General features: G+C 39.9%; 2 protein-coding genes across 5 annotated transcripts in view; both read left to right on the forward strand.

Annotated features, from left to right (window-relative positions):
- The first annotated feature begins 7,055 nt into the window (after positions 1 to 7,055).
- On the forward strand, positions 7,056 to 8,140 carry LOC135706335 (caspase-like). The gene is made up of 2 exons (XM_065227952.1): positions 7,056 to 7,237; positions 7,294 to 8,140. Exons 1-2 carry the CDS (start codon positions 7,182 to 7,184, stop codon positions 8,129 to 8,131), a joined length of 894 nt encoding a protein of 297 aa, XP_065084024.1. The 5' UTR covers positions 7,056 to 7,181; the 3' UTR covers positions 8,132 to 8,140.
- A 1,162-nt stretch (positions 8,141 to 9,302) lies between these two features.
- Positions 9,303 to 18,925, forward strand: part of prom (prominin) — a 44,202-nt gene continuing 34,579 nt past the window's right edge. For all 4 annotated transcript variants that reach the window (XM_065227901.1, XM_065227897.1, XM_065227900.1 and 1 more), the window contains exon 1: positions 9,303 to 9,483. The gene's annotated coding sequence lies outside the window, so the exon portion shown is untranslated. The remainder of the gene's footprint in view (positions 9,484 to 18,925) is intronic.

The raw sequence follows: 18,925 nt of genomic DNA on the forward strand, positions 1-18,925 counted from the left end.
GTGTCTGCGATGCGTATTAGATCGGTCGCTCCGAACCATCCGGGAAAACGTGACTGAGCACTGCGCTGACTCCGTAAGACGACGCATCAGTAGCAAGCACAAGTGGCAACGTTGTGTCGTAGTAGACCAGGACGCATATCTTGCTTTTCCTTGCTGAACGCCTCGGCACATTCCTTTGACCACACGAAAGGAACAGAATTCTTCAAGAGGTTATTGAGAGGGTACAAGGTCGTGCTTAGATTTTGAAAGAACCTTCCGTAGTAATTGACTAGTCCTACGAAAAAACGAACTTGGTCCTTATTTTCTGGTATGGGCATATCCTGGACAGCATCAATCTTTTTCTGCATTTTGTGAATACCATCCTTGTTGATCAGGTAGCCACAGTACTCAACTTCGTTTGCGAAGAACTGGCATTTGTCCAAGTTGATCCTCAAGTTGTACGAGTTAAGGCGTTTCAAAACCTCTTCCAACCTCTGTAGATGGATGTAGTCGTTCGGCCCTGTGATACGAATATCATCCAAGAAAACAGTCACGCCCGGGATACCATTCAACACCTGTTCCATGAACCTCTGCCAGATGGCAGGCGCAGACGCAATGCCATACATTAGACGTGTAGGCCGGTACAAACCTTTATGGGTGTTTAGAGTTAGTATCTCACGATCACCCTCCTCAACCTCCAGTTGCAGGTAGGCTTGAGTCAGATCAATTTTGGTAAATTTTTCTCCACCAGCTTCAGGGGCGAAAAGCTCTTCCACCTTCGGCAACGGGTGATCATCAATCTCCAGATTCGGATTACACGGTGGCCAAGAAAAGGTTTTCAGGAGGATTTCACTAATTAAGACCGGACAAGAATTATGGCGTGTACGAATTACGTGTTTATTTAATAACAACTTTTTAATGAACAAACTTCTTTTCTTTCTCTGCTCGGGGGAAGCAGAGCTGCCAGGTGGTTTTATAAAAAATCTGTATCCACTCTATTAAAAAATCTGTATTTTCTGTATTGACGATTTTTTCTTAATTAATCATGTTTTGTTGTTTTACAAATACAGTGCATACAAAATAGCCATAAAAAGTGCTTAACCACCTATTCGGGCTATCGTACTAACCATACGGGATATAATTGCGCCATTTGTTATATCGTCCGTACTTATTTATAAGAGTGATATGAAGCCGTTTGAAAATGTATGGAGATTTTAGTTTCTATTCATTATCTTCCTGATAAGCAGTTTTAAATGCAAAAAAGTGCACGAGTTCATTACTATTTGATATTTTTAATATAGATGAATACAATTAAATTACATCATTTGTGTGGTAGTTACACCGAAAAGTCGAGAGATGTCGCCCCGCCAGTGCTTGTAAAATCATTTTTGCAGTATGGAGAATATCAGAAAATCCGCAATTTCTTACGAAATACATTTTCAATGCAAGTAAAGTGTTTACGAGTACTTGTATTTGTACCATTTTAATGTGCTCGGGCACTTTTCTTGTATTTAACATACATGCTTATATTGGAAATATTCAATTAATACTGTAAATCCCCATACAATCAAAAAAGTTATTTTGTTTTTATAAATTTTGAATTTTTTTTTCTCAAGCATTTTATAAAAATCTGTATAAATCTGTATTGTAATTTAAAAATCTGTGATAAATCTGTATTCTGTATCAGGTCTGTATTAAGATTAAAAAATCTGTATAATACAGATAAATCTGTATAAATGGCAGCGCTGGGGGGAAGTGTTGGCAGCTGCCGTAAGCTAAAGCAAAGTAATTTAACTACAGGTAACAATAAGGAAATATATCAAAGTTATTTAACCAAGGTATGACAATCATATTAATTGATTACCCTACCTGACTCTTCATCTTTGTTTAATTTGATATTCTAAATTAATATTTGCGTTTTTCAACTAGTTTACAGAATACCCCTTTTTATTTGAATTGAAAAAAGTGCTAACCTACCTAACTTCGAGTATAACTTAACCTAACGTGCTAGATCACGTATGATCTGATGATTTGATCTCAGACAGGTGTCTCTGAGCCTTTCAAGGATGAATACTCTCCGTTCTTCTAATGTCTGAATTCCAGCTAGGACCATCCTAAGGATCTTGTTTTGGATCCTTTGGAGTTTAAGGTGATGGCATTTTGCGCAACTCTTCCAGATTGGCATACCGTATTCTATGACGGGAAGGATGATTTGTTTGTAGACATCAAGCTTATTTTTCAGGAACAGGGTTGACTTCCTGTTGATAAGTGGATACAACGATCTTATCAAGATGTTGCACTTGGTTTTCCATGTTAGGAATCTGAAGAAGATTGGTTGCATTTTCAGCAACCTCAGATTCATGAGGGCTGACGATGTTTTGTCCGAGATTATAGGAGCTGACAAAGTGTTGACCTATCGCGGCAGCCTTCTCTTCAGGAGTTATCAGATGAACCACTGGGTCGCCGGGACGATCCAGTGGGGTCAGTGGTGGAATGGGCCTAGGCTTGTTTTTAAGAATTTTTGTTTGTTTCCAGAAGGGCTTAGCACAATCTGGTAGAGAGCGGATCCTACTAGCAAAATCGTTATTTCTGAGATCCACCATCCTGGCCTGAATGATCTTTGTAATCGATTACAATTGGTCTTCAAGTTAGGCAGGCCGCTGGTACGCTGGTACTGCCTACGAATGGTGTTACGGAGTCTAATGAGATCTTTGGTGGGGCTGTCAAGGTTCAGAGTGTTACTCACCTGTCTGGATATTGGCACGTGTTGTTCCCTGGCCCGGGAAATCGCCTCCTCGATGGTTTGTAGACACCGGTCAACATCTTCGGACGTCACCGGTTGGACATGGTAGTCGAAGGTTGTGTCGACGCAGTGTTGATATTGCGCCCAGTTGACTCGATGGTAGTTGCGCCGGGAAGCTTCGAATCGGTTAACCGAGGATCCAACTTCGGCCACCACCGGGTAGTGGTCCGAGCTCAGCTCCTGGAATGCCACAGGTTGCGATATGTTGTGTCTCATGTTGCTTACTAGGATGTCGATGATCGCATGGAACCCAGACCGACTCAACCGGGTGGGAGAGTCCGGGGTCAAGATAGTATAGTGGCCCTCTTGCAGGTCTTCATTGAGGATGATGCCGTTTCTATTGCTCCGACCGTTGCCCCAAGCTTAGTGTAGATCGCCAGCGATGATAAGGTTCCCGCTCCTCCGGGTGAGTTTGATGATGTCTTTCCGGAGGGCCACTGACGACGCGTCCCTGTTGTTGGTTTGCTTGGGGCAGTAGGCCGCGATGATGGTTATTGGGCCAAGTGATGAGCTCACCTCCACTCCGATGGCTTCAAAAAATTAGGTGCTCCGAGGCTGAAAAGTTCGAAAGTACATTTGATTGAGCTGAATTTCGCGTTTATTATGACTCAATATTATGTCAAAATTGACGCTCGTATATGTCAGTCTCAGCGCACCTAAATTTACATCAACTTTTCTTAGCGTGTAGGCATCGAATTGAAAACATTTATTCTTTTAAAATATAGTGAATACTGTGAAGCACAAGTGAAGAAATGTGGTGTTCTTATTTCATCCGCGTTTCTAGTATTATATCTATGATAATCACTTCCTCTTTCAACTCGATCACACAAATATCGAGGCAGCAAACCGTTAACTACTTTAAAAATGAACACCATAGTCAAATATACAATTCTTTGCTTCACCGACAACCATTGTAAGGCGTCTAGCATCAAAGTTGAGGAAGTGAATCTATTGCATCGAAAAATCAAACGCATTATTTTATTCTGCAAGTGCTGTAATCTCGATATTTGTGTTTCATTGGACAGAAATAAAATGGATGGGCAAAAGTCTAGATGAGAAGAGATGATTGATTTGTATAGCTGTATTTTACTGGCAATAGTTAAATCGTTTTTCAATCGACATAGAATTCATATTTCTTGGCAATTTTCTTGATGACATTGTCAATGTGAGAGTTGAACTTAAGTTTGTCATCAATAATCACGCCAAGATATTTAATCTCCTGAACGCGATCAATAGTCTCATCATCATGAGACGTTCTCATTTAATCGATTCCACGACATTACCATACATTTAGTTTTACTTGTATTCAGTTTTAACTGCTTACACTTCAATCATCTACTTAGATACTGCAAATCTTCATTTAAGTTTGAGACGGCAACTTCTAAATCCTTAGGTGCAATGAATAACACAGTATCATCTGCAAAAAGATTTATGCCGCAAAACCGTAAAACACGTAGCAAGTCATTAATATACATAATAAATAAAAGGGGCCCTAATACACTTCCCTGGGGCACTCCAAGGTTATTCCCCACGGAACTGGAAACAGAATCATTAAAAACAGTCCGTTGCGTTCTGTCAGACAAATAGCTTTCAAACCATATATATGCAGTACTCGTAATTCCAAAGCGCTTGATTGTACTTAAAAGTAAGGGCCTAGAAATTGATTCAACAGCTCGTTTCAGATCCAACAATCGTATCTTTACGCTCCAAGTTGTCTTTCCACTTTGCTAACACCAAATTCAACGCAGTTCCACAAGAATGACCTTCCCGATATCCTGACTGTTCTGGTATCAACAAAAAGTTGCTATTCAAATACTCCAACAGCTGGCCTTTAACAACAAGTTCTAAGATTTTCCCTAATGTGTGCAACATGTTGATGGGACGAAACTCTTCGGCTTTAATCGTTCCAGCAACTTTTTGAATAGGGACCACTAAGGATTCCTTCCAAATTTGTGGCACATGTCCAGTTTGTAATGATTCATTAATAAGGTCCAGCAAGATGTGGCCAATGACATGAAAGCAATCTTGAATAACTCTAGCATTAACATTATCTACTCCAGCCGATTTTCCTAATGAAAAACAAATAACTCTAAGTTCATCTAATGTCATTGGGTGAAAAACTTCCAATCTGCAACTACTATTAACTGGCTGTTTTATTTCGTCAGGTGAAACACTTTCAACAAAATAATCATTAAACTTAGATGCAATTACTTGTTATGACTGTTTTAATGTGCCATTAAAAGTTATGGACCGCGGTTTGCAATTACTAGGTTTTAATAAAGATTTCAAAATTTTCCATAACTCTTAGCTGTTGTTTTGATGCTGATCAATCTTCCTTTGAACATATTCACAACGAGTTTTCTTTATCGATTGTGAATACTTATTACGCGCGATTGTGTACCTAGTCCAATGATTGTTATTATTTGATCTACAAAACTTATTGTACCATTTGTCCCTTTTCCGTTTAAGACGCAAAAGATCCAAATTGTAACAGCTGTTCGAGTTTTTCAAAAAAACAAACTTGTATGTAACAAACAAACATAATGCATGAATGTATGTGTAAACTAATGATGATGATTTTATGATATTTAAAAAAAATTAGGAACACAAAATTACTTACCCTTTGTAGAACCTTAAGTATAAGCCTTCTAGTTGGACATATTTACCAGAAGACGTTTGGTTAACCTGGCCCTTGAATTAAAAAAAAAAACACGGCTCTCAAAATATTCCAATGATCTTTACGGGGGCAGTGATAAAAATAAATGCAGCAATGTAGCAGTTTCAGGGTTACAGGTTATATTCAATTATTTTTTATTATTCCAACTGGACATTGTACATTATACATTAATGAAATTGCAGTAAGAAATTTCCTATTGTTGATATTTGCAAAATACCATTGGCTAGGATTTAATGAAAATAAGAACCTGCATTGATTTAGTCTTATAAATCATTTAATTACTCGATAATTCAATAAAAAAGATCCCATCCTTCTTGAATAGGTAACTCATCCTCTCCTTGGTTCAGTATTTGTATCAACTCAATTAATTACACAAATAGAATTAAAATCTTAGATCTTAGCGAAATTGTGACACGGAGTCACAGGTGTTAGATGTAGATGTGGAAATCAACACAGTTCCTGATAATGTTGAGGTACAGAAAGTCGATGAAGCTACTGGAGGTCATGCTTGGCATACACAGTTTTGGTCACGAACTGCTCATTTGCTAATAACTTTGCACACAGTTGACGGAACTTAGTTCTTTTTGAAACAGTAGATAGAATAGAGTGTAAGCTTGTTATATATATGTAAAAAAAAGTAGATTTTAATGCTAGTAGTAAACTGTATTTGTTTTTGCGTTGTAAAAATGAGGTGAGAAATGCTCACTACACATCTCAGAATTTAAGTGTTAAATTGATTAGTGTTGATTCAGATGTTAAGCTTTACCTAATCTTCGCATATCTATAGTAAACTATGAGCCTAAGCTATCAAGAACTTTAAAGAAAAATAAATTTCAACATCTGAGTGAAAAGTTATTACCAAATGAGCAGTTGGTGTGTACAACTGTGCATGCCAAGCATGCTGGAGGTGCCCCAGTTCCTGAACAAGTTGTGGAAATTAGTAACAGAGCTGGAGTGGGAAATGCGAGTATTCTACCCAATACTGGAATTCTAGCAAAGTTTATCAAAAATGCCGACAATTCCTATGGACGTTGGTACCTGAAATTCAACAACCAACCCCTGCGATTGAGTGTTCGATACCCGGTACTAAAGCACCAGTTACATCGTCTACCCCCATACGTTCTGTTGAATTGATTCCAAAGGTAATCGTACCAAAACCACCGGTGCTTACAGCTGCCTATACTGACAAAGCTGGTTCCACGACCGATTATTCCAAAATCGCTGTTCTCAAAACCTCTACTGCCAAAGTCACCATCTGTACAAGTACCGGTCTCGTTTCTACCAACAAAAGAGTATCAGCAGCGATTGTTCCCACAGTCACGCATTGAGCAGCCTACATTGTTTGATCCAGAATAACGTAGAGTGCCGTCGTCAAAGCAGACGCAACAACTGTTGTTGCAAGAGCCACTATCGTCGATACCAGAGCAATATGAAATACATACACCACCAACACCGCTATCATCATCGGACTGTCCATTGTTCCTACCAACACTCATGTCACCGATATCAAGGTCTTTGTTAGGAAATCCTATGTTGGATGTATTGAGATAACGGCAGCATAGTTCTTATCAAATCTACGATTTCGATTTCGTTCGTTCTATCGTACTTATCTGTCTTCCCGGAGACACTTAACGATGACTGATGCGGTAAACGAAATACGACAAAAGTTAGTCTTAATCCGACAAAGGTGCACATCGGATCGCAAAATCCTTCACGGGGACCATGGAAATTGATACGAATACATCAGATGAGCTGGACGTGGTCAAATTTGGCAGCAAGTGAGTTAATCGATTTTCTTTAATGGAATAGTTACCTAGCACTAATCTATTCACAGGTCAAATGAATCATCCAATGCAGCCAAGAAAAGTGCGGTTTCCCGTCCTACCCTGGACGAGTACTACGACACAACGAACAATCGCCGGGGCGTAGCGCTGGTGTTTTGCCACATGAACTTCTCGAGTATGGTTAAGCGAAACGGAACTGATAAGGATCGCGATGACATTTGCAATGTTCTCTATGGGTTGGATTTCGAGGTACGCGTTTTTGATGACCTAAGTGAGAACGAGGTGCTGGAAACGCTGAAGAAAGTTTCTCGAGAGGACCACACGGACAATGACTGCCTGGTGGTGGTTGTGATGTCCCATGGGGAACAGGGTATGCTGTACGCTCGAGATAATAAATACACCGTGGATTCGTTGTGGAAGAATTTCATAGGAAAATCATGTGAATCGTTGATTGGAAAACCAAAGTTGTTCTTTATACAGAGCTGTCGTGGTGAACAACTCGATGAAGAAGTCACCATGGCAGCTCGTGGACCCAAGGACATGGTGGATTCACGGCGAGAACCAATCGTGTACTCAATTCCGGCCATGGCAGATTTGCTGGTGATGTATTCCAACTACGATGGGGACTATTTGTGGAGAAACCCCAAGCAGGGATCGTGGTTCATACAGTCTCTATGCAAGGAGTTGACGGACAATGGACGTACTAAAGATTTACTGTTGCTATTGACTGGGGTTACGAGAAGGACTGTCTTCGAGTATCAGACGTTTGTGCCGCATGATGAGCGGATGGACGCCATGAATCAGATCCCCTGTATCGTTTCCATGCTGACGAAGGTTTTCTATTTCGCCAAGAAGACCAAGAGTAAGGTGGTGACTGATATCGATTAAACTTTGCTATGTATCTCTTTTAAAAATATATGTATTTGTTCATACGATGTCTTGCCACTTCGTTATATTCTACTTAGTTTGGTCATTTCAAACTGAAGGGCTTGACAAAGAAGCATGGAACTCTATTCTGGTTAAGGAGTTGAATAAACGTGTTGCTATACTATGAAGGCATTAGTTTCATTGTAGTTAAAATTATAGAGCTCTAAATACATTATAATTTATCTTTATCTGATTTACACATGATCATTTCACAATAATAGGGTAGAGAACTACTGCAGCCTAAGCGCCCATTTTTGGCCTATCAAGCAGAAAACATCAAATAAATCAATGATTTCGGCGTTAACAGGTAAATTATGCTTTTGGTACGATACTTTAGTTCAAACGCTACCGAACAAAGTCAATAAGAACGCGTGATATGAATGTTTGCACCCAATATTTTCAAAAACAAATGAAGCGCTCCGAGCGAATCAATCTTTATCTTCATCCGATGGGCCGAAGTGAATTCATTCGCGTTTCAATGGCGTTTCAATGCGTTAGGCCGAGTATAGAATCCGTAGGCCGAGTTTGGCGTCAAGAAGCTGTGTTAGACTTTTGACAATATCTCAACGATTGGTTTCTTTTTATATAATCTTACCGTACGGAAAGGTAAATACATTTGGAAGCCATCAGTTTTAATAACATTCCTTTTGGTGCTAAACTGCGCCAGATTAAGAAAGATTAAGTGCGGGTTGTGCTTAATAGGCCGGAAATGGGGTATTTAACCCTACTTTCAATTCCAACTCCGATTCTTCGACTCCGACTCTACAGCCCTGGCTTCAACCTTAACGGGGCTTTATTTAAGCACTTTCAACGTAATCCCACAATTGTTATTTGAGAGCATTCTAAACCCAGATAGACCGCAAGTCCGGACCGGAATTGAACCTGACACCTCCGTTCGTAGTTACCATTTTTGGAACATTAGCCACTTATGCCATCACTAGAGACGTTACAACCAACTAAATAGGGTTCCTAACAACGTACAATCCTACTTCTGGCTACAGTCTCGTAACTCCGTTAGCCACCACCCACACGAACAGTCCTAGGGCTTCCCTCCCAATTGGCCGAAGTAGTCGGTGGTCCAGCTTGCAGTCTACGCTGAAAAAACTGGTTCAGTTTTTCGTTGGCTTTTCGCGTGTGCGGTTGTCCGGATTGGAAGGAAGAAAGGGAACATTGTACCGACGGTTGAAGTGAAGTGAAGTGTTAGTGTGGCAGTGTCTACAGGTCTGGCAGTGCCAAATTGGATTAACCCGGCCGCGATTTTGGACTGCCCCGTGGCCCACGCTTTGCGTTTTGCGAGAGGATTGGATTAACAGGTGGTGCTTCTTCGAGGGAGAACCGGTAAACCGTCGAGCATTCCCTTGGCGACAAGCTTTGGTTGGTGGATGCGAAAGGATTGGGGATGGGATTCGGATATAACACTTGACTTGATTTCTTGACAGCAAGTTGAAAGGGAAAGTATCGGTGTCTGGTGGGTTTTTTTTTGTAGTGGTGGAAAATTGTGTCGCGCTGGAAAATCGATGCGATAATTCAATTAATGCAACATTGAAATGAGGCGATTGCGGTGAACTAAATATATGGTGTTGATTGAACAGAGTGTCTCTCTTCCTGCAGTGATATTTAATCAACGTTCGTACAGTTCTTCCACCATGAACACGTGATGGTGCGTAACGAATAGGTCGCTCACACGTTGCGCGACCTCTGGTTATTATGAGAAGATTATGCACGGAAGCACCTGATTGGAAAAAACTAACCCAACGGAAGAGACCTGCCTAATAGGATGTACTCGACTCAGATTTGGACAATTTTAGTTCACGAGATTAGCTTATGCTTGCTTATGAATGTTCTGCGGTAGTGCTTTATTTTTGCAGGAAAGTTCCAGGAACGTGCGGTCGTGACGTGACTGTAGCCGTTTGTAATTCAATCGACCGTACAGAACTCGGAATCCATGGAAAAGTGACAGAGTTCAAGCAAGTGTCCGAAATGCAATAGCACGCCTAAGGGATATCATGCATTTTCAGTGAAGCTCCTTCGAACGGCAATGCTTAGTGATTAGTTGGCTTATGTTTCTTGTACTCACCAAATGCATACAGTTCACCAATATTCATAGAACAAGAGTGTCGAAGCATTAAAACGCAGTGTCGGTATGCTGAATAAGGAAAACTGTGCTACTGGAAGAAGGAGGAAAAGCAGAAAATTCATTCACGTATCATATAGCTGTCTACTTAGCGGCGTTTTCTGGTTCTTTTCTGCTTCATCACGTGCTTAAAGTGATCGTGTTTCACCTGCAAGAGCCGACTCAAGTTGGTTTGATGCATTCGGTTGGATGGAAAGGATTTAGCTACCATCCGGCTCCATGTATTGCACCATCCTTCGTGTGGTAGATCAGGTGACTGGCAGGTGTTTACATGCTGCCTACCAGATTAGTGTGCTGTTTTGCTATGTAAATGACGAGACGTTTTAAGAGGAATGTTCGCATTATTATTGGGAAAGTCCACTCCGGTTTTTAAATTTTGAATTGCTTCTATTTATCAATTAAAGTTTTTTTTTCGATGATTCTACGGGCGATAAATGCTCAAGGGCTAGTTTGATGAAAGCGGTTCAAAAAGGTAGATTTTGACTTTAAATCCCTCACACTAACAATCAATTTAATTAAAAGTACTTCATTCGAAAAATATAAGCGATTTAAAATTTATAATTTTTTGGCCACACAGTAGCAGAATCGATGGCATATTTCCTCCTTGTATGCAATTTAGAAAAAAAAAAAAACGCGGATCTCTTGGTCTACATTCAGGAGATGACAATTTATCCGGTTGTTCCGGATATTCAGAGGACCGTTTTCTGGCCTCCCGATTTGGTGATGGCATATTTCTTCTATGCCATGGACCTATGATTGTATGTAATCTAGAAAAAACGCGGATCTCTAGATCTCGGGAGTAGACCATTTTACCGGCGATTCCGGATATCCAGAGGACCGTTTTCTGGCCACCCGGTATTTCCTCTATACTCCTGTCAGTGTTCGGAAAAACTCAAAAACTCAAATCTCATGCATGAGTTTATGCGCCTATGAGTTTTGCCTTGCAAAATTCAACGTCGCAAAAATCACCGATGAGTTTTCAGGTTCAAAAATTCATTGCTTTATATTTTGGCGTTATTCGTTGTTTTTACTATTGTTTGTGCATCAGGGGTTGGAAAACTAGCACAACATGCATAGGCATGATATCAATTGATGTTTGAGGGGTTTTTTTTTATGAGTTTAAAGCTGGAATGATTTTCCAGCGTTGTGAGTGTGAGTGCGTGAATATGCATGAAAATCTCAGGTGTGAATTTTGTTTGCCGCATTCGCACGCGAGTTTATTATCGCAGGGAGACTCAATGAATGCGATATGAGAATGATTTTCCGAACAATGCTCATGATTGCTTGCAATTTAGCAAAAATCAGGAATTTATAATTTGTCCGGTGATTACGGATATGCAGAGGTTCGTTTTCTGACCACCCTGTAGAAGAAACTATATGCATATTTTACCTATGCTCATGATTCTATGCAATTTAGAAAAAAAAACGCGGATCTCTAGGTATACTTTCTGAAATTGACCATTTTCCCTAAGAATCTGAATTTCCGGAGAGCCACCTCTTATGGGTTTTCCCGATCCGACTGCCTTAGCGCAAGTCCTTTTGGTTACCTGTCTGTTCCGGTCGAAAGTAGATAGTCGTACCCAGGGCTGTCATCTGATCGCTCAATGTGCGCAATGTACTGATTTTCTGAAATAAACAAAGTGAGAATCAAGTAAACACAAAGTTTGCTTGTCTTTCTCCCTGCGCATGTGTAAAGCAGTCGAGAAGAGAAGACAGATACACACCCAGAAATAATGAAAACTCAATGTATAGCCATCGCCCCGACGGGTCTGATGCAAAGAACGCCACTCAGTGTCGAGACGGTTTTATCAAAAAACGAAGTTACAGACGACATACTGGCGAAGAAATCCATTAAAATAATGTGGTTCACTGTAATAGAATTTTCTTGGAAGCTTGTGCCATCATCCACCAGATGGGTTAGTTTTTTTGTTTTGATTTGAACAAAGTTGATTTTGTGTACAATGATTCTTTGACAGTGTGCAAAGAGTGCGTATCATTTTGTTATTTTTTTATGCATTTCAGTTTTGAGTAGAGTGAATGAGATAGAACCAAAACATTCTAGTACATTTGGTGAAAATGCTAGTTCAATCTAATAGTAGTGTTGCCATGTGGTACAATCCAGTAGTAGTGGTGTTGCCATGTGGTACACTGAAAAATTGAAATAGCAGGTTAGTCACCAAAGTTTTCGAGTCGCTCCGTCTGTCACTTCGTTTGTGGTTTTATGACAGGTGGGCAGGAACTCACGGTCTCCCAGTGTTGGTGAGTTCTTTGCCGTTAATGTTCACGAAAAGTTCACTATTGTGCTACACAGAAATTCAAAACAAATTTTTTTATCTGCGGATTTGAACTGTTTTGGACCTGTTTCATACCACCGGAAGGTGTAAGCTGGTCACAAATGCCGTGCCAAACTGATTTCCTACGCAATTAATCTAGCTTTGATGTGAATTTCGCTAATAAACACGAGGAGCATTTCTTATAGCAAAACTTGCCATAACAAAATGGGCGATTCATTTTAGTAAACAAACTAACACTTCTTCCGACTGTGGCACCTATATATTAGGCGCCTAGACTCAGTGTAGGGTTGCAAATGGGAAACCTAGTAAAATGGCAATATTCTTCTTCGTTATGCACTTCTTAATCTCTTATGCTTGCAGTCGTGGTAAGCAAAGTCTGCTAAGAATTTAAAGAAGATATTAGCGTTTGTTGTATTACACCCGCTCCCTGCGCCGCACGGAGTGTACCGCTCATTGTGTAGATCACATTCTCACGGATTAGTTGGAAAAGAGTGTGCGAATCAAATGGGAGAACCACACACTCTTTGTCGAGTGTTGTGAGATACATGCACAAAGTTGCTTTGCTAACGCTCTGAGGTGCTTTCCAGTCCTGGTCGTACCTTTCAAATAGTTTCTCAATCTTAAAATTTCGTTACACAATTTGCCGAGAAATAGTCATGTCAGCATGAATCACAACACGCAGTTTTTTTTCAGGACTCTTCTGGGTTTTCTTTTCCGACTAGGCAGGTCCAATCGGGATTCTATCTGTTTCAAATGAAGATAGCCATACCTTTTGAATGGTGGCTGAATCATAGCGATTGATCATTGGATTGTCGAGAACCAGCCATGTCAACCATGAATCGACACGTTGTGTGCAGCCTTGGTTCTTTGAGGAAGTTGTGGGGTTCTGTCAGTTTAAGATACTTTCAGCCATACATGGGAAAATGTATGGAAACGGAACAATACTAGGTATTCACTTTCTGTAAAAAAAAATTAATTTTGATTAAACCTTCAACTTGCATTGAAAATACAATGCAAAACAACTTTGTCCAGTACTCAAACAGATGCGATTTCTGAATAGAAAGTTTATAACCTAAAAGGTTAAAAAACCTTCATTTTAGGTAAGGTAAGGTTACTTTATTATAGAGACTTTCAGCCATTGGCTGGTTCGTTTCTGTGAGCCTTTATGTGTGCCGTTCAAGGATTCAAAAATATCTCCAAATGACAAAATGACAAGCGATCAACGAACCGAATGATAGCGCTATGCCCCACTTCTGACATAGCGCTATCAATGATATAATCTTATTCCTTTTTTCATGACAAGCAGCCCGTGCGGCACAGCTCACTCGGGGCGGTATAAGGAAACTAAGAGCAGAGTTGTGACCTATCACAATCACGATCGCCAAACAGCTGATGGTATTAACGCTTTGTACATTCCTATCAATGTGCTCGTCGAAGCTCTCTACATGATCATCCATCAAGTTGACGAAAGAAGTAAAAAGCAACTGATGAATGTCGTCTTTTGTTGTGATCCATCACCGATCTGGTCATTCCCGACAATCACGACACTCATCTGTGCTCGTTTTGAAGCAGTTGCTGCTTTGCTTGCTTATGTTAGTGAGTGAGTTGGTGAGTGAGCCCAACAGCTTCCGTTTCATGTTGCCTGCTTTGTTTGTAGCTCACACAGTCGCGCCTGCCGAGACGTACTTGGAATGCGTAGGCATTGTTTTCATTTTCTTCTGTCGTTTCGCTTTTTCTCATGATCGTACTGCAGAAGTCTTCACTGTTTTCGTTGTGCTTTTCATCATCAGCAGCGAGTGTAACGTTTTGCTTGTGAGCCGCGACCATTACTGGTGATTGTTGTTTGCCATGGCTCTAACTCTCACTGCGTGACAAAACGATCTGTCAGCGATAGTCGGTTGATGCGAAGACGAGTGTCACGTGAATGTCATGATATTTTGCATCACTGACTAAGAGGCTAAATTTATAAAGAGACGACATGTCGAAATTGGAACAATCGATTATCTGTCAAAGCAGAATAGCAGAATACCTGTCAAATGGGTAAGCTGTCGCCTCTACCCAATTCAGGCTCTTTAAAAGAAACGATCAAATTGTTGGCGCTTGCTTCACGAAGTAAAGCCAAAGATGATACACGTGTTTTAATGGGAATTTTTTGTTATGCCTTTTCTCGATTTAGATCAAGCTACACTCAAAATAATTGTCAAGTCAAAGTTACGTGAAAAATAACGTAGATCTAAATAAGTATTTTTGATTGTTATGCTACCTGACACAAGTAGAATTTAGTTGTAAGCATCTGGTTTTTTTTTTCTGAAACACATTTCACATCCACCTTGTTAACCGATAACACTTACGTGAAAATCACGTACGTTAGGAACATCTTTTTTTTTTCCTTTGGTTTGTTTTTTCCGTCGATCTTGTTTTCCGTGCTGAGCACCAATGCTACCGACGTGCCAGGAAGGCAGCTCCCACATATGGACCCTACCTATCGACCCATCAACTCATGAACCGGGGACCAACGGCTTTACTTCCCATCCGAAGGAAGGCGTGATCAGAGATGTTATGCCTCAGAACATCCCGGTGGCGCCGACTGGGATTGAACCTAGGCCTGCTGGGGTGAGAGGTAATCACGCTTACCACTACACCACCGGCGCCGTTGTTGGGAACATCATCCTGCCGATACTGACAGTTCTATTTTTACGTACTTTCTAATAATAATAACATGGCCACCGCAAGAGCTGTTAAGTGATTTAGAGATCGCCGGTCATTTGTTGCAGATTTTGGACGGTACACTTCTTCTTCCGGGTCAAAAATAGGTTTAATACAGATAATTCTGAACCACTGTGAAATAGTCAATAAGTATTCATTGTCATTATAATAATAAACAGTGGACAATATATCGGCTTGTTGTAATCCTGATAGTGTTTCAAAAATTGCGTAATATTCATAGCATTCAATGCTTGAATTAATTGTTATGTAAAAATCAATGCAATTATTGCAACATTTACTTTACATTAAATCACAGTAATTCTAATAAAGAAGATTAAATTCATCAAAAATGCTACACTGAAATCTCCGTTTACGAAGTCTTTTTTACGCAGTATTCAATTTACGTCCCTCTTTTTACGTTATTTTTTAGTTTTATCTACGAAATCTTTCAGTAGATTTTAAATTAAATTATGATACAATTTATGTTAAAATCAAATCAAAAGTAATACACTGGAACCTCCATTTACGAACCAACACGGGGGTTCGTAAATCGAATTAGTGCGTGAAAAAAACCTCGTTATTTGGGATTTACTTCGTAAAAAGAAAACTCCTTATTTGGGATTTACTTCGTAAAAAGAGGTTTTTGAAAATATTGGCAAATATCCCACAATATGGGTATTTTTGAAAACAGGGTGACGTGAAGCGACCGAAAATCGATGTCTGACGCCATTTTGAAATCCAAGATGGCGGCTTCCGGTTACAGACAAACTTGGAAATTCTGCCATATACCCCACAATATGGGTTTTTTGGAATCGGAGTGACGTGTTGGGACCGGAAATCAATGTCTGACACCATTTTGAAATCCAAGATGGCGACTTCCGCTTACATAAAAACTTGGAATTTCTGCCAAATGCCCCACAATATGATTATTTTTGGAATTGGAGTGACGTGTAGGGACCGGTAATCGATGACTGACGCCATTTTAAAATCCAAGATGGTGACTTCCGGTTACATAAAAACTTGGAAATTTTGTCATATACCCCACAATATGGGTATTTTTGAATCGGAGTGACGTGCAGGGACCGGAAATCAATGTCTGACGCCATTTTTAAATCCAAGATGGTGTCAGACATCGATATTCAGTACACGTCACTCCGATTCCAAAAATACCCATATTGTGGGGTATTTGACAGAATTTCCGAGTTTTTATGTAACCGGAAGCCGCCATCTTGGATTTCAAAATGGCTTCAAACATCGATATTTGGTCCCTACACGTCACTCCGATTCCAAAAATACCCATATTGTGGGGTATTTGGCAGAATTTCCAAGTTTTTCTGTAACCGGAAGTCGCCATCTTGGATTTCAAAATGGCGTCAAACATCGATTTTCGGTCGCTTCACGTCACCCTGTTTTCAAAAATACCCATATTGTGGGATATTTGCCAATATTTTCAAAAACCTCTTTTTACGAAGTAAATCCCAAATAAGGAGTTTTCTTTTTACGAAGTAAATCCCAAATAACGAGGTTTTTTTCACGCACTAATTCGATTTACGAACCCCCGTGTTGGTTCGTAAATGGAGGTTCCAGTGTATTACTTTTGATTTGATTTTAACATAAATTGTATCATAATTTAATTTAAAATCTACTGAAAGATTTCGTAGATAAAACTAAAAAATAACGTAATATTTACATGAAACTCCAGTGGCTACATGAAAATCACGTAAGTTTTCCGTGAAAAGTGCGATGGAAAAAATCCACATATGTTTTCTCGTAGCTTTGACGTGACAATTATTTTGAGTGCATGTCCTCATCCGTGTATATTGCAACAAAGCAGGCAAGTAATATATCTCGAGAAACATTTGAAATGGGCCTATAGTGGACCCTACACGATTGCTTTTATTGACAATAATCGTATTGTCAATACACTCAATATTGACGTCAATACATCGGTATTGACAATATTTCTGTATTCACATCATCTATATTAATGTCAATAATTCCCCTTCGCGTCAATATATTGATATGTGTGGGTTCGCTTTATGTCCAAAACGTAAACAAATGATCGGGTTTTTGATACCATTCTTTAGCACCGCTTGATAGCTACTAATTGTGTAGGAAAGTTCGACATAATCGAGAAAAATAATTAAAAATAACTCGAATTTCGAAATTGCCAAACAACGAATTTTTTCGATTCATGGCCCGCACACTAAAACGGCCACCCATTCATTTATTTCATTTCATTGATAAGCCTAGTGACGTAGAAGGGCCGATGATTGAAAAATTTCAAACCAAAGCTAAACCAAAGATATTTAATTAACAAGATATCCCACTAATCAATTCCTCATACAAGGCATATAATTACCACCCGTATGTGATCGCAGTGCCATCTGTTGAGTGCACATTGAAACTGTTGGGAGTTCCCCGCCAACTTTACCACCTGGGCTCAATAACTGACAGGTGTCAGCATGATAGATGTCAATGCGGACGTTGATGATCAGCCGAGGAAAGAGGACGATATCATCCTCGATGTCATCATCATTATATCAGTGCCAACATTTCAAAGGGGCGTAATTGTATTTGTAAACAATGGCTTTAGCCGTCGATTTCTCGCGAATAAAAGCTCACTCATGAAAAATAATGACACCAGCAGGTAGAGGAATGTTTCCTTTACCATCTAGCATTGTTATTTTGGAGAGGTAAGATTTCATTCGCGAGAAATTTACGGGTAAAGTCATTGTTTACAAAAGCAATTACGCCCCTTTGAAATGTTGGCACTGATATTGCGATAGCAAGTGTAGAGAATTCGCCTTGACAACAGTCCCGAAGTGACGTTTCTTCACACACATTTTGACAGTTCCTTATGGGGTTTTGCGTTGGAGTGAGAGAATAAGAAAAAGTCCGCCATATTTCACACATAGACTGACAGTTACACATGGGATTTCTCCATAGGAGTAAAGAGTTACAGAGCTCTCGTCAACGCCAATAGATGAGAATTGGAACACTGTGAGCTGCAAATGAGTTAAAATATACGGGATGAGCGAGTGAGAGAAAAGAAAAATAGAGAGAACGTCAACTGCTAGGACAGTGAATGTATTAGCTGAGCTGCGAGAGCGAATGTAATGCAGAAAAAGAGAACGATTCAATAAATCAGTTTACTGGCATATTTCGCGGTGGAAGGACACGTTGTTAAAAAGCAGTGTATTAATTGAACGAACGATAGTCCCTGATTCAGTGATCGGTATGGAGAAAAATAGCCGTGGAACTGCGAGTCACGACAGCAAGATTCTTACTTGTTTGTGATTGTTCCGATTTTCAATCATTACCACTTTATACGCAACAGAAACACTTGAGAAAACAATCACACATTCAAACGTGCGTCATGATGTGTTTGTAATAGGTTTTCGAGCGAAAGAGTTTTCAATATACCACCGGTGTCATTAAGATGCAAATCTCTAATAGTAATTGATGATTTGCGGAGCTGGTGCATAGAAGTAAACATGGGAAAAGCATTCACTCTTTCTAAAGAATTATTCCAACACCCCAGTCACTGGAAATGCAACGTATCGAAATCATTGCTAAACGTTATAAAATATGCCGTCTTTTTTGGCCAACGCAGCACGC

The sequence above is a fragment of the Ochlerotatus camptorhynchus genome, unplaced genomic scaffold (assembly GCF_037179485.1).
Source record: "Ochlerotatus camptorhynchus isolate MF236.1 unplaced genomic scaffold, CSIRO-AGI_Acam_v1.1 ptg000277l, whole genome shotgun sequence".
NCBI classification, from domain to species: domain Eukaryota; kingdom Metazoa; phylum Arthropoda; class Insecta; order Diptera; family Culicidae; genus Ochlerotatus; species Ochlerotatus camptorhynchus.